Source organism: Artemia sp. Qi Xiang Cuo, chromosome 15, assembly GCF_049724085.1.
Source record: "Artemia sp. Qi Xiang Cuo chromosome 15, ASM4972408v1, whole genome shotgun sequence".
Lineage (NCBI taxonomy): Eukaryota > Metazoa > Arthropoda > Branchiopoda > Anostraca > Artemiidae > Artemia > Artemia sp. Qi Xiang Cuo.
This window is the reverse complement of record NC_142808.1, coordinates 30,398,351-30,415,593: the sequence shown is the minus strand read 5'-3', so window position 1 is coordinate 30,415,593 and position 17,243 is coordinate 30,398,351. Positions and strand designations below refer to the sequence as shown.

The 17,243-nt window shown below is 35.7% G+C and overlaps 1 protein-coding gene across 2 annotated transcripts in view; it reads left to right on the top strand.

Annotated features, from left to right (window-relative positions):
* Positions 1-17,243, top strand: part of Vps16A (vacuolar protein sorting 16) — a 156,473-nt gene that overhangs the window by 25,160 nt on the left and 114,070 nt on the right. For both annotated transcript variants that reach the window (XM_089101677.1, XM_089101676.1), the window contains one exon: positions 1,810-1,987. In XM_089101677.1, the coding sequence (XP_088957803.1) occupies positions 1,810-1,987 (178 nt within the window). The remainder of the gene's footprint in view (positions 1-1,809; positions 1,988-17,243) is intronic.

The following is a 17,243-nucleotide window of genomic DNA, read 5'->3' as shown; positions in this document are numbered from 1 at the left end:
AAGTAAATTGCTTTGCAACTTTTGGGATTTATATTTGGTCAAAATATGCTCTCAATCATAAATAGGTCTAGATAAAAGGTCTACATAAGGTATATTTTTTCCTTTTTTTGTTCAAACGTAACTAAATTCTTTGGTCTGCAAGCTGTATGTTTATTTAGTTATCAGAGATTTCCGTTTTTGGTTGGGAGCAGGTATTCTAGGGACATCCCAAGGTCTACAAATATTTAATGCATGCAAAGAAAAACGTAAATTACCAGAAAATGCAAGCAAAAAGAGAAATAGGTAAAAGGCTATCTCCAAAAAAATAGAATTAAGTCTCTGCTATTTGTATATATATAAATTTAAAATAGATAGGAGTTTTGATCAACGCGGAAACAGTGAACGTAAAATAAGCATAGGTTAGCTTATGTTAGGTTTCAAACTTATGACAAAGAAAAATTATCATGAATGAAGAATTGTATCCTAAAATAAGCTAAAACTGTTGAGCGAGATTTCTGATACTAAAGTTGATCACCAATAAGGAAGTACAACGTAAATGGCCGTATTTTTTTTTTTAGTCCAGTATATCCAAAACAAGTTATTTCTTATACTGTTTTATTAGAAATAACGTCTACTAGCAAATAACCTAGATTTGAAAAATTTCTGAATAAGCAATTTGCATTCCTTTTTTAGTTTTTGACTGATATGGCTCTGTTTCCTCTCATAACTTGTGCAAAAAACCTCACTTTATTATCTGATGTAGTATGTCTAAGCATCAACTTTTTCAGGGAGATCCAGCTTATTTGAGGGTGAGGAGGGTGGGGGGGGGGCTTTGACAACTATGGGGAAAACATTGTTTCAGTAAAAAAAGAAAAATATTTTGCTCAAAGTGTTAAGGTAGGCATATATTCGAGCAAAAGGATGGAATGAGATCCTCAGTGGCATGGTACAAAAGATCTAAAAATAGTGGCCTGAAATTGCACTATTGGGTCTTTGGTTCCTCTTTCAAAGGAAAAACCGTCCAACACCTCCTCTCTTAAGGTAAGATATGTGTGCATTAGCAACGTAGGGATGCAATATGAGACAGGACATATAATCAAAGGAGGTTGCCATCAAGGTTTCCTCATGCTCCCTCCCTAAAATTTTTTTAAGGTTTCCTCAGTTTTTTTTTGGTTTTTCCACTTTTTTTTATGTATTTTGCCTTTTTTTTTACCTTTCCCCCAAAACTCAAGATTTTTCTGATCCTTTCCCATGTTGTTTTATATTTTTTATTTAATTGTTCTGTTTTGAAGAGAAGGGTTTACAGTTTCCTTCTAACCTGTTTATTAATTCAGAATACATTTGTACTACCTGAACCATATTCATTCCGTGTAATTCTTGCATGCTTTCTTATATTTGACTGTACTCGTAGAGTAACTCTTGAAGATTTATAGGATTTTTTTTGTGTTGAAACTGATAGTATTTTCTTCTAAAAGGGTAAAATGGAAAAAAACGAGTAAAAACTATCGAAATCAGATCTGTTTCTCTGCTTATCTTGATAGCAGAAACTTGCCTTTGTTTTCTTACTCCAAAGAAATACATATCTGATTATAGAAATAAAAGATATATGTTCAATAAATTTTTTTTTTTTTTTTGGTACTAATAGGCTTATTTACTTATTTCTTTCTTTCTACGAAAACTTCAAAAATTTGATGAATGGTTAAAATTTTTGAAAGGACTGTGATCCAAAGATATGAAAGGATTCTTACGTTGGGAGTTTTTTTGCGTTTCATAAGCTTTTGTTATTCCACATCGTTCAATGAATAAGAGTAAGCTATTTTTTACTTATAGGAAGAAAACGCTTTATTCTTCTTTGGCTTGGCAATCAGAACTAAACTTTGAAGATTGTTATGTATCTTCGTGCACATTTGGTGGCCCAGTAGCTGTATGGCAAAAATCTGTCCAGTCTCCTTCAAAACAAATAATCCTCATATACTCATGCTCTGGAATTCGAATATCTTCGATTGTTGTGAGTTATTATCTTTTGCAAGGTTTCCAAAGGACGAATATATTAAGAAAATTTCAAGTGGAAATTTTCGGGTTTTACACCCGGTTTTAAACCCGAAACATTTCGGGTTTTACCCGAATAATTATTTTCGGGTTTTACACCTCCTTTTGAAAAATCTTTAATCCACTCTCCCCCTCCTCTATATTTATAGTTACTGGCTATTGTTACCACAGAGGAGCTTTAACTCAGGGACACTCTAATTGAGTGGAAGTAGAACTATTTTGTAACCATAAAATCGGCAGAGCTTCTTTTCGCTTGCTCGGGACTTTGGCCATCGTAACTGGACCTTACTTAACTTCGGCCAATCCTTATGCCTTATTTCAAGCGAATATATTTCCCTTGCTGTTCAAGCCAAGGAACAGAAAGTTTCCTATATAGGGGTTTCGGACAAGGCGGTTCTAATGGTGTACTTTTTGTTTTGATCTTACTCTATTTTTAGGAGTTATGGGTTATTAAATTTCTTAACATTGGACGTGATTGTCTCTTACTAGGTTGTAAGCCACCGCTGCAACCCGGATTGTCGAAGAGTTCCACTCATCGAGTACCAAGTACCTAAAAAAAAATAAAACTAGTTTTAAAATTGTCAGGTATTTTTCTAGTTTAAATTGAAAGATTAAAATTATTGCTCAGATACCATAAACGTTTTTGCAGTTTATAACTTTAGCGATTCTGAACTGAAAACTAAAATAAAATAAAAATTTATTTTTTCAGTTTTTATGTCACGTCACTCATTACGTCATATATAATTATTAGTGCACAATCGGTGTTAGATATTACGTCACGTCACTTGTTACGTAATATATTGTTATTAGTAGACAATCGGTGTTAGAAATCAGACCTGCTTAAGAAATCAAATATCTTTGAAAATATGAAATATGGACAGACAGAAAATGGAGTTTTTTGTATAAAGTGATTTTATTTTTAAGATGTTTTGTTTTTTGATTAAAAAAGGCCCTAAAAGTTTTAATTTCCGTTCGAATAAGCCCTCTTGTGACATTCTAGGACCATTGGGTTGATACGATTACCCCTGGGAAAAAAAATAACAAGTAAACACGCATCAGGGATCTTTCTTCTGGCAAAAAATACTAAATTTCATATTTTTGAAAATAGGAGCTTGAACCTCTACAGTAAGGTTATCTGATATGCTGAATGTAATTGTTTGATTTTCGTTAAGATAATGTGACTTTTAGGGGGTGTTTTACCTTTTTTCGAAAATCAGACAAATTTTCTCAGGCTCGTAACTTTTGATGGGAAAGACTAAACTTGATGAAACTTATATATCTAAAATCATCATAAAAATCCAATTCTTTTGATATATCTATTGGTATCAAAATTCCGCTTTTTAGAGTTTCGGTTACTATCTTGACGAGTCGCTCTTACTATGCAGTAAGATAAACTATACGTATGATAACCTTGAAGATGGCCCTTATTTCACTCCAGCTGGTGTTTGGGCTTTCAAAAATGACATTCGCACTTGAAGGACAGACTTTTAGGTGTTAATAGCGATTAAACAGCCATTGCGGGCACCTATCTTGTCTGGCCACTTAGGCTGAAAGTGTACCGAAAGTCTGGTTAATGTAAAAAAAAAAATTGAAGATGAAATGAAACAAATTCAAACCAATCTGGAGACCTACTTTTCTGGTTTGTCCTTAGGCCAACATGCAAGTAAACACAGCCCTGTTTTTACATCTATCAAAGGATTTTTTTAGTTAACAATCTTAGGTGTGAGGCTGGTTTCGAACACCAAACAATTTTTCTTCTTTAGTGTCGTTGATTCAAATTAATAATGGATCGAAATTTAGTTTGCCAATCAAGTTATCTTTCTTGTGGAGAAGAAATAAAACGCTTAACATAAATTTGCTAGTTTTTTTCAGTTTCACATACTATTTTCAGCGTTTGAAGCCGACATTTATGTGTCGAAAATTTCTTCTTGTTAGTAGTAACCAAAACTTAAAATTTTTTTAACCCCTTCGTGTCAAGTTAAAATGTGTAGCCTTTTGGCCATGGGAACGGTCCTGGGGGGTTTTAAGCCAATCAGAAAGCCAAGCCCAAACGTGCATATCTTTTGTCTTCTATAAAGACCTATCTGTAAATAATGGGCAGTTTACATAATATATTATCCTTGCCCTGGAGGTGCATGGATTACGTCTTTCATGAAGGCATATTTATTGTATCTTTTGGGCATTAAAGAAAAATGGTTTGATTGAAATTTTGATCCGTGGCCATGGAGTGTTACTGGAACGTCCTGGAGAAAAAAAGGAAGAGGGAGGGTCAACACAGAAGGGGGAGGGTCAACACAGAAGGGGGAGGGTCAACAAGAATCTACGACTTCAAATGCGAATGTAAAATAGGTAGCTCAAATAAAATAGGCCAGAGGAACAAATCCCATGAGAAACCATCATTAAAATTGATCCTCCAGTCTCTTTTGGTCCTTAAAAGAGCATTTTGGTTTCCAATCAAATCAACCCCTCCCAAATTCCTATAACCATCTCTTCCGCACATAGTGGTTGGGGTGCAAAATGTATGACAGGCACTTCTCTCTTTACTTAGTCAAGGTTAGATCGTTGACTCTAATGGTCTTACATGATCATAGTAAAATCATTATAAGTGATTAAGATGATAATAAGACTGTACTAAAGTTAAATACTGAATACATATTATACGAATGGTGCTTAATTTTTTACCAAATTACAAAGTTGGCGTTCAAGGATTTTGAGATCACTAAATACCGACATTAGGCTAAGATTGTACAATGAACACTACAACAAAAAACAGTTTATATATCCAACGGATTGCATCTAGTTTCATCCTCACTCTGTATTGAAGAATTCCTGAGCTGGCAATTCTAAAGTTATTGTTGAGCTATAGAAGCTCAGAAGCAAAGCACTGCAAGTATGTATTTTGCAAATGATGGTCATATTTTACTAACAGCTGACATTCAAGGGTTTAGACAGTCACTAATTACAAAGGTAAGGTTGAAATGACAATGCGAGTGCCTTAAAACAGAAACATTATGCAGCATACATTTTACAAACAGCTGGCATTCAATGGTTCAGACAATCACTTATTACAAAGCTGAGGCGGAAATGACGATGCAAGTGCCTTAAAACAGAAACATTATGCAGCATACATTTTACAAACAGCTGGCATTCAAGGGTTTAGACAGTCACTAATTACAAAGATAAGGCTGAAATGACAATGCGAGTGCCTTAAAACATAAACATTATGCAGCATACATTTTACAAACAGCTGGCATTCAATGGTTCAGACAATCACTTATTACAAAGGTGAGGCTAGAATGACAATGCAAGTGCCTTAAAACAGAAACAGTATACAGCATACATTTTACAAACAGCTGGAATTCAATGGTTCAGACAATCACTTATTACAAACTTGAGGCTGAAATGACAATGCGAGTGCCTTAAAACAGAAACATTATGCAGCATACACTTAACAAACAACTGCCAATCAAGGGTTTAGACAGTCACTAATTACAAAGGTGAAGCTGAAATGACAATGCGAGTGCCTTAAAACAGAAACATTACGCAGCATGCATTTTACAAACAACTGGCATTCAAGGGTTTAGACAGTCACTAATTACAAACGCGTGGCTCAAATGACAATGCGAGTGCCTTAAAACAGAAAAATTATGCAGCATACATTTTACAAACAGCTGGCATTCAAGGGTTTAGATAGTCACTAATTACAAAGGTGAGGCTGAAATGACAATGCGAGTGCCTGAAAACAGAAACATTATCAGCATACATTTTACAAACAGCTGGCATTTAATGGTTCAGACAATCACTTATTACAAAGGTGAGGTTTAAATGACAATGCCAGTGCCTGAAAACAGAAACATTATCAGCATACATTTTACAAACAGCTGGCATTCAATGGTACAGACAATCACTTATTACAAAGGTGAGGCTAGAATGACAGTGCAAGTGCCTTAAAACAGAAACATTATACAGCATACATTTTACAAACAGCTGGGATTCAATGGTTGAGACAATCACTTATTACAAAGGTGAGGCTGAAATGACAATGCTAGTGCCTTAAAACAAAAAAAATTATGCAGCATAGATTTTACAAACTGCTGGCATTTAATGGTTCAGACAATCACTTATTAGAAAGGTGAGGCTGAAATGACAATGCGAGTGTCTTAAAACAGAAACATTATGCAGCATACATTTTACAAACAACTGGCATACAAGGGTTTAGATAGTCACTAATTACAAAGGTGAGGCTGAAATGACAATGCGAGTGCCTTAAAACAGAAACATTATGTAGTATACATTTTACAAACAACTGGCATTCAAGGGTTTAGACAGTCACTAATTACAAACGTGAGGCTTAAATGACAATGTGAGTGCCTTAAAACAGAAACATTATGCAACATACATTTTACAAACAGCTGGCATTCAAGGGTTTAGATAGTCACTAATTACAAAGGTGAGGCTGAAATGACAATGCGAGTGCCTGAAAACAGAAACATTATGCAGCATACATTTTACAAACAGCTGGCATTCAAAGGTTTAGATAGTCACTAATTACAAAGGTGAGGCTGAAATGACAATGCGAGTGCCTTAAAACAGAAACATTATGTAGTATACATTTTACAAACAACTGGCATTCAAGGGTTTAGACAGTCACTAATTACAAACGTGAGGCTTAAATGACAATGTAAGGGCCTTAAAACAGAAACATTATTCAACATATATTTTACAAACAGCTGGGATTCAAGGGTTTAGATAGTCACTAATTACAAAGGTGAGACTGAAATGACAATGCGAGTGCCTGAAAACAGAAACATTATGCAGCATACATTTTACAAACAGCTGGCATTCAAAGGTTTAGATAGTCACTAATTACAAAGGTGAGGCTGAAATGACAATGCGAGTGCCTTAAAACAGAAACATTATGCAGCTTACATTTTACAAACAGCTGGCATTCAAGGGCTTAGATAGTCACTAATTACAAAGGTGAGGCTGAAATGACAATGCGAGTGCCTGAAAACAGAAACATTATCAGCATACATTTTACAAACATCTGGCATTTAATGGTTCAGACAATCCCTTATTACAAAGGTGAAGCTGAAATGACAATGCGAGTGCCTTAAAACAGAAACATTATGCAGCATACATTTTACAAACAACTGGCATTCAAGGGTTTAGACAGTCACTAATTACAAACGTGAGGCTTAAATGACATTGCGAGTGCCTTAAAACAGAAAAATTATGCAGCATACATTTTACAAACAGCTGGTATTCAAGGGGTTAGATAGTCACTAATTACAAAGGTGAGGCTGAAATGACAATGCGAGTGCCTCAAAAAAGAAACATTATCAGCAAACATTTTACAAACAGCTGGCATTTAATGGTTCAGACAATCACTTATTAGAAAGGTGAGGCTTAAATGACAATGCGAGTGCCTTAAAACAGAAACATTATGCAGCATACAATTTACAAACAACTGGCATTCAAGGGTATGGACAGTCATTAATTACAAACGCGAGGCTTAAATGACAATGCAAGTGCCTTAACACAGAAACATTATGCACCGTACATTTTACAAACAGCTGGCATTCAAGGGTTTAGATAGTCACTAATTACAAAGGTGAGGCTGAAATGACAATGCGAGTGCCTGAAAACAGAAACATTATCAGCATACATTTTATAAACATCTGGCATTTAATGGTTCAGACAATCACTTATTACAAAGGGGAGGCTGAAATGACAATGTAAGTGCCTTAAAACAGAAACATTATGCAGCATATATTTTACATACAACTGGCATTCAAGAGTTTAGACAGTCACTAATTACAAACATGAGGCTGAAATGACAATGCAAGTGCCTTAAAACAGAAACATTATGCAGCATACATTTTACAAACAACTGGCATTCAAGGGTTTAGACTGTCACTAATTACAAACGTGAGGCTTAAATGACAATGCGAGTACCTTAAAACAGAAACATTATGCGTTGTAAAATTTTACCAGCTGTTTGTAAAATGTATGCTGAAAATGTTTCTTTTTTCAGGCCCTCGCATTGTCATTTCAGTCTCACCTTTGTAATTAGTGACTATCTAAACCCTTGAATGCCAGCTGTTTGTAAAATATATGCTGCATAATGTTTCTGTTTTAAGGCCCTCGCATTGTCATTTAAGCCTCACCTTTGTAATAAATGATTGTCTTAACCATTAAATGCCAGCTGTTTATAAAATGTATTCTGATAATGTTTCTGTTTTCAGGCACTCGCATTGTCATTTCAACCTCACCTTTGTAATTAGTGACTATCTAAACCCTTGAATGCCAGCGGTTTGTAAAATGAATGCTGCATAATGTTTCTGTTTTAAGGCACTCGCATTGTCATTTAAGCCTCACGTTTGTAATTAGTGACTGTCAAAACCCTTGAATGCCAGTTGTTTGTAAAATGTATACTACATAATGTTTCTGTTTTAAGGCACTCGCATTGTCATTTCAGCCTCATCTTTGTAATAAGTAATTGTCTTAACCATTAAATGCCAGCTGTTTATAAAATGTATTCTGATAATGTTTCTGTTTTCAGGCACTCGCATTGTCATTTCAACCTCACCTTTGTAATTAGTGACTATCTAAATCCTTGAATGCCAGCTGTTTGTAAAATGTATGCTGTATAATGTAAATTTAATGTTTTCAGGCACTCGCATTGTCATTTAAGCCTCACCTTTGTAATAAGTGATTGTCTGAACTATTAAATGCCAGCTGTTTATAAAATGTATTATGATAATGTTTCTGTTTTCAGGCACTCGCATTGTCATTTCAAGCTCACCTTTGTAATTAGTGACTATCTAAACCCTTGAATGCCAGCGGTTTGTAAAATGTATGCTGCATAATGTTTCTGTTTTAAGGCACTTGCATTGTCATTTAAGTCTCACGTTTGTAATTAGTGACTGTCCAAACCCTTGAATGCCAGTTGTTTGTAAAATGTATGCTGCATAATGTTTCTGTTTTAAGGCACTCGCATTGTCATTTCAGCCTCACCTTTGTAATAAGTCATTGTCTGAACCATTAAATGCCAGCTGTTTATAAAATGTATTCTGATAATGTTTCTGTTTTCAGGCACTCGCATTGTCATTTCAGCCTCACCTTTGCAATTAGTGACTATCTAAATCCTTGAATGCCAGCTGTTTATAAAATGTATGATGCATAATATAAATTTAATGTTTTCAGGCACTCGCATTGTCATTTCAGCCTCACCTTTGTAATTAGTGACTATCTAAACCCTTGAATGCCTGCTGTTTGTAAAATGTATGCTGCATAATGTTTCTGTTTTAAGGCACTCGCATTGTCATTTAAGCCTCACGTTTGTAATTAGTGACTCTCTAAACCCTTGAGTGCCAGTTGTTTGTAAAGTCTATGCTGCATAATGTTTCTTTTTTAAGGCACTCGCATTGTCATTTCAGCCTCACCTTTGTAATAAGTGAATGTCTCAACCATTAAATGCCAGCTGTTTATAAAATGTATTCTGATAATGTTTCTGTTTTCAGGCACTCGCATTGTCATTTCAACCTCACCTTTTTAATTAGTGACTATCTAAACCCTTGAATGCCAGCGGTTTGTTAAATGTATGCTGAATAATGTTTCTGTTTTAAGGCACTCGCATTGTCATTTAAGCCTCACCTTTCTAATAAGTGATTGTCTAAACCATTAAATGCCAGCTGTTTGTAAAATGTTTGCTGATAATGTTTCTTTTTTGAGGCACTCGCATTGTCATTTCAGCCTCACCTTTTTAATTAGTGACTGTCTAAACCCTTGAATGCCAGCTGTTTGTAAAATGCATGCTGCATGATGTTTCTGTTTTAAGGCACTCGCATTGTCATTTCAGCCTCACCTTTGTAATAAATGATTGTCTGAACCATTAAATGCCAGCTGTTTATAAAATGTATTCTGATAATGTTTCTGTTTTCAGGCACTCGCATTGTCATTTCAAGCTCACCTTTTTAATTAGTGACTATCTAAACCCTTGAATGCCAGCGGTTTGTTAAATGAATGCTGAATAATGTTTCTGTTTTAAGGCACTAGCATTGTCATTTAAGCCTCACGTTTGTAATTAGTGACTGTCCAAACTCTTGAATGCCAGTTGTTTCTAAAATGTATGCTGCTTAATGTTTCTGTTTTAAGGCACTCGCATTGTCATTTCAGCCTCACCTTTCTAATAAGTGATTGTCTGAACCATTAAATGCCAGCTGTTTGTAAAATGTATGCTGATAATGTTTCTTTTTTGAGGCACTCGCATTGTCATTTCAGCCTCACCTTTGTAATTAGTGACTATCTAACCCCTTGAATACCAGCTGTTTGTAAAATGTATGCTGCATAATGTTTCTGTTTTAAGGCACTCGCATTGTCATTTAAGCCTCAAGTTTGTAATTAGTGACTGTCTAAACCCTTGAATGCCAGTTGTTTGTAAAATGTATGCTGCACAATGTTTCTGTTTTAAGGCACTCGCATTGTCATTTCAGCCACACCTTTGTAATAAGTGATTGTCTGAACCATTAAATGCCAGCTGTTTGTAAAATGTATGCTGTAGAATGTTTCTGCTTTAAGCCACTCGCATTGTTATTTCAGCCTGACCTTTGTAATTAGTGACTATCTAAACCCTTGAATGCCAGCTGATTGTAAAATGTATGCTGCATAATGTTTCTGCTTTAAGCCACTCGCATTGTCATTTCAGCCTCACCTTTGTAATTGGTGACTATCTAAACCTTTGAATGCCAGCTGATTGTAAAATGTATGCTGCATAATGTTTCTGTTTTAAGCACTTGCATTGTCATTTAAGCCTGACGTTTGTAATTAGTGCCTGTCTAAACCCTTGAATGCCAGTTGTTTGTAAAATGTATGCTGCATGATGTTTCTGTTTTAAGGCACTCGCATTGTCATTTCAGCCTCACCTTTTTAATTAGTGACTATCTAAACCCTTGAATGCCAGCTGTTTGTAAAATGTATGTTGATAATGTTTCTGTTTTAAGGCACTCGCATTGTCATTTCAGCCTCACCTTTGTAATAAGTCATTGTCTGAACCATTAAATGTCAGCTGTTTGTAAAATGTATGCTGATAATGTTTCTGTTTTCAGGCACTCGCATTGTCATTTCAGCCTCACCTTTGTAATTAGTGACTATCTAAACCCTTGAATCCCAGCTGTTTGTAAAATGTATGCTGCATAATGTTTCTGTTATCAGGCACTAGCATATTCATTTCAGCCTCACCTTTGTAATTAGTGACTATCTAAACCCTTGAATGGTTCAGACAATCACTAATTACAAAGGTGAGGCTTAAATGACAATGCGAGTGCCTTAAAACAGAAACATTATGCAGCATACATTTTACAAACAGCTGGCATTCAAGGGTTTGGACAGTCACTAATTAAAAACGTGAGGCTGAAATGACAATGCAAGTGCCTTAAAAATGACAATGCAAGTGCCTTAAAAATGAAATATCATGCAGCATGCATTTTACAAACAGCTGGCATTCAAGGGTTTAGATAGTCACTAATTACAAACGTGAGGCTTAAATGATAATGCGAGTGCCTTAAAACAGAAACATTATGCAGCATACATTTTACAAACAACTGGCATTCAAGGGTTTAGACAGTCACTAAACCCTACAGTTACAAACGTGAGGCGTAAATGACAATGCGAGTGCCTTAAAACAGAAACATTGTACAGCATACATTTTACAAATAGCTGGCATTCAAGGGTTTAGATAGTCACTAATTACAAAGGTGAGGCTGAAATGACAATGCGAGTGCCTGAAAACAGAAACATTATCAGCATAATTTTACATACAGCGGGCATTTAATGGTTCATACAATCACTTCTTACAAAGGTGAGGCTGAAATGACAATGCGACTGCCTTAAAGCAGAAACATTATGCAGCATACATTTTATAATCAGCTGGCATTCAAGGGTTTAGACAGTCACTAATTACAAACGTGAGGCTGAAATGACAATGCGAGTGTCTTAAAACAGAAACATTACGCAGCATACATTTTACAAACAGCTGGCATTCAAGGATTTAGATTGTCACTTATTAAAAAGGTGAGGCTGAAATGACAATGCGAGTGCCTTAAATCAGAAACATTATGCAGCATACATTTTACCAACAGCTGGCATTCAATGGTTCAGACAATCACTTATTACAAAGGTGAAGCTGAAATGACAATGCGGATGCCTTAAAACAGAAACATTATGCAGCATACATTTTATAATCAGCTGGCATTCAAGGGTTTAGATAGTCACTAATTACAAAGGTGAGGCTGAAATGACGATGCGATTGTCTTAAAACAGAAACATTATCAGCATACATTTTACAAACAGCTGGCATTCAAGGGTTTAGATAGTAACTGATTAAAAAGTTGAGGCTGAAATGACAATGCGAATGCCTTAAAACAGAAACATTATGCAGCATACATTTTACAAACAGTTGGCATTCAATGGTTCAGACAATCACTTATTACAAAGGTGAGGCTGAAATGACAATGCGAGTGCCTTAAAATATAAACATTATGCAGCATACATTTTACAAACAACTGGCAATCAAGGGTTTAAACAGTTACTAATTACAAACGTGAGGCTTAAATGACAATGCGAGTGCCTTAAAACAGAAACATTATGCAGCCTACATTTTACAAACAACTGGCATTCAAGGGTTTAGACAGTCACTTATTACAAACGTGGGGCTTAAATGACAATGCGAGTGCCTTAAAACAGAAACATTATGCAGCATACATTTTACAAACAGCGGGCATTCAAGGGTTTATATAGTCACTAATTACAAAGGTTAGGCTGAAATGACAATGCGAGTTCCTGAAAACAGAAACATCAGCATACATTTTACAAACAGCTGGCATTCAAGGGTTTAGACAGTCACTAATTACAAACGTGAGGCTGAAATGACAATGGAAGTGCCTTAAAACAGAAACATTATGCTGCATACATTTTACGAACAACTGGTATTCAATTGTTCAGACAATCACTTGTTACAAAGGTGAGGCTGAAATGACAATGCGGGGGCCTTAAAACAGAAACATTATGCAGTATAAATTTTACAATTAGCTGGCATTCAAGGGTATAGATAGTCACTAATTACAAAGGTGAGGCTGAAATGACGATGCGAGTGTCTTAAAACAGAAACATTGTCAGCATACATTTTACAAACAGCTGGTATTCAAGGGTTTAGATAGTCACTAATTAAAAAGGTGAGGCTGAAATGACAATGCGAGTGCCTTAAAACAGAAACATTATGCAGCATACATTTTACAAACAACTGGCATTCAAGGGTTTAGACAGGCACTAATTACAAACGTGAGGCTTAAATGACAATGCGAGTGCTTAAAACAGAAACATTATGCAGCATACATTTTACAATCAGCTAGCATTCAAGGGTTTAGATAGTCACTAATTACAAAGGTGAGGCTGAAATGACAATGCGAGTGCCTGAAAACAGAAACATTATCAGCATACATTTTACAGACAGCTGGCATTTAATGGTTCAGACAATCACTTATTACAAAGGTGAGGCTGAAATGACAATGCGAGTGCCTTAAAACAGAAGCATTATGCAGCATACATTTCACAAACAACTGGCACTCAAGGGTTTAGACAGTCACTAATTACAAACGTGATGCTTAAATGACAATGCGAGTGCCTTAAAACAGAAACATTATGCAGCATACATTTTACAAACAGCTGGCATTCAGGGGTTTAGATAGTCACTAATTAAAAAGGTGAGGCTGAAATGACAATGCGAGTGCTTTAAAACAGAAACATTATGCCGCATACATTTTACAAACAACTGGCATTCAAGGATTTAGATAGTCACTAATTACAAAGGTGAGGCTGAAATGACAATGCGAGTGGCTTAAAGCAGAAACATTATGCAGCATACATTTTACAATCAGCTAGTATTCAAGGGTTTAGATAGTCACTAATTACAAAGGTGAGGCTGAAATGACAATGCGAGTGCCTGAAAACAGAAACATTATCAGCATACATTTTACAAACAGCTGGTATTTAATGGTTCAGACAATCACGTATTACAAAGGTGAGGCTGAAATGACAATACGAGTGCCTTAAAACAGAAGCATTATGCAGCATACATTTCACAAACAACTGGCACTCAAGGGTTTAGACAGTCACTAACTACAAACGTGAGGCTTAAATGACAATGCGAGTGCATTAAAACAGAAACATTATGCAGCATACATTTTACAAACAGCTGGCATTCAAGGGTTTAGATAGTCATTAATTACAAAGGTGAGGCTGAAATGACAATGCGAGTGCCTGAAAACAGAAACATCAGCATACATTTTACAAACAGCTGGCATTCAAGGGTTTAGATAGTCACTAATTACAAACGTGAGGCTTAAAAGACAATGCGAGTGCCTTAAAACAGAAACATTATGCAGCATACATTTTACAAACAACTGGCATTCAAGGGTTTAGACAGTCAGTAATTACAAACGTGAGGCTTAGATGACAATGCGAGTGCCTTAAAACAGAAACATTGTACAGCATACATTTCACAAACAGCTGGCATTCAAGGGTTTAGATAGTCACTAATTACAAAGGTGAGGCTCAAATAACAATGCGAGGGCCTGAAAACAGAATCATTATCAGCATACATTTTACAAACAGCTGGCATTTAATGGTTCAGACAGTCACTTATTACAAAGGTGAGCCTGAAATGACAATGCGAGTGCCTTAAAACAGAAACATTATGCAGCATACATTTTACAAACAACTGGCACTCAAGGGTTTAGACAGTCACTAATTACAAACGTGAGGCTTAAATGACAATGCGAGTGCCTTAAAACAGAAACATTATGTAGTATACATTTTACAAACAACTGGCATTCAAGGGTTTAGACAGTCACTAATTACAAATGTGTGTCTTAAATGACAATGTGAGTGCCTTAAAACAGAAACATTATGCAACATACATTTTACAAACAGCTGCCATTCAAGGGTTTAGATAGTCACTAATTACAAAGGTTAGGCTGAAATGACAATGCGAGTGCCTGAAAACAGAAACATCAGCATACATTTTACAAACAGCTGGCATTCAAGGGTTTAGACAGTCACTAATTACAAACGTGAGGCTGAAATGACAATGGAAGTGCCTTAAAACAGAAATATTATGCTGCATACATTTTACGAACAGCTGGCATTCAATTGTTCAGACAATCACTTATTACAAAGGTGAGGCTGAAATGACAATGCGGGGGCCTTAAAACAGAAACATTATGCAGTATAATGACACTCGCATTTATGCTGCATAATGTTTTTGTTTTAAGCACTCGCATTGTCATTTAAGCCTCACGTTTGTAATTAGTGCCTGTCTAAACCCTTGAATGCCAGTTGTTTGTAAAATGTATGCTGCATAATGTTTCTGTTTTAAGGCACTCGCATTGTCATTTCAGCCTCACCTTTTTAATTAGTGACTATCTAAACCCTTGAATACCAGCTGTTTGTAAAATGTATGCTGATAATGTTTCTGTTTTAAGGCACACGCATTGTCATTTCAGCCTCACCTTTGTAATAAGTGATTGTCTGAACAATTCAATGCCAGCTGTTTTTAAAATGTATGCTGCATAATGTTTCTGTTTTAAGGCACTCGCATTGTCATTTAAGACCCACATTTGTAATTAGTGACTGTCTAAACCCTTGAATGCCAGTTGTTTGTAAAATGTATGCTACATAATGTTTCTGTTTTAAGGCACTCGCATTGTCATTTAAGCCTCACGTTTGTAATTAGTGACTCTCTAAACCCTTGAGTGCCAGTTGTTTGTAAAATGTATGCTGCATAATGTTTCAGTTTTAAGGCACTCACATTGTCATTTCAGTCTCACCTTTGTAATAAGTGATTGTCTGAACCCTTAAATGCCAGCTGTTTGTAAAATGTATGCTGATAATGATTCTGTTTTCAGGCCCTCGCATTGTTATTTGAGCCTCACCTTTGTAATTAGTGACGATCTAAACCCTTGAATGCCAGTTGTTTGTAAAATGTATGCTGTACAATATTTCTGTTTTAAGGGTCTCGCATTGTCATCTAAGCCTCACGTTTGTAATTACTGACTGTCTAAACCCTTGAGTGCCAGTTGTTTGTAAAATGTATGCTGCATAATGTTTCTGTTTTAAGGCACTCGCATTGTCTTTTAAGCCTCACGTTTGTAATTAGTGACTATCTAAACCCTTGAATGCCAGCTGTTTGTAAAATGTATGCTGATGTTTCTGAACAGAAACATTATCAGCATACATTTTACAAACAGCTGGCATTCAAGGGTTTAGACAGTCACTAATTACAAAGGTGAGGCTGAAATGACAATGCGAGTGCCTTAAAACAGAAACATTATGCTGCATACATTTTACGAACAGCTGGCATTCAATTGTTCAGACAGTCACTTATTACAAAGGTGAGGCTGAAATGACAATGCGAGGGCCTTAAAACAGAAACATTATGCAGTATACATTTTACAATCAGCTGACATTCAAGGGTATAGATAGTCACTAATTACAAAGGTGAGGCTGAAATGACAATGCGAGTGCCTTAAAAGAAAAACATTATGCAACATACATTTTACAATCAGCTGGCATTCAAGGGTTTAGATGGCATTCAAGCATGGCCTTCAGTCAAATATTTTGATTTTGATATCTACAGAAGAGAAACTTTCTTTGATTTTGTTCAAGTTCCGGAACAAGTTTATGACACACAACAGAAACCTAATTCAAATAAATACCTGTTTTCATTTTAGTATAAGTTTCACGCACAAGGTATATTAATTAGTTTCAATTGTAATTTTTGCGTTTAATTGAAGACATCTTCGTTCGTCAAGAATAGCGTAGAGTAGCTAAAATTCATTCAGTAGTATCTTGCGGCCACAGGAATACTCTTCCACTGTATACTTCTTATTTGGCAAAATATCGGTTTCAGCTATTTGGCAAATAGTTATTGCCTATAATCTTCTATTTGGCAAATCTTCTGTTTCAGCTATCCGTGCTTGTGCACTTGCAGATATTAAGAATAATCTTAAAGCAGGCTATGCTAAAATTGTCCCAAATCGTGGCTGGCATTGTCGTAAGGTCTTGGCTAAACTCTTTTCTACATATTGCGACCATTCCATTCTTTTTCTAACAGGTTTGCGCCCATTTTTAATACTAGTGATATGCAGGATATTAGA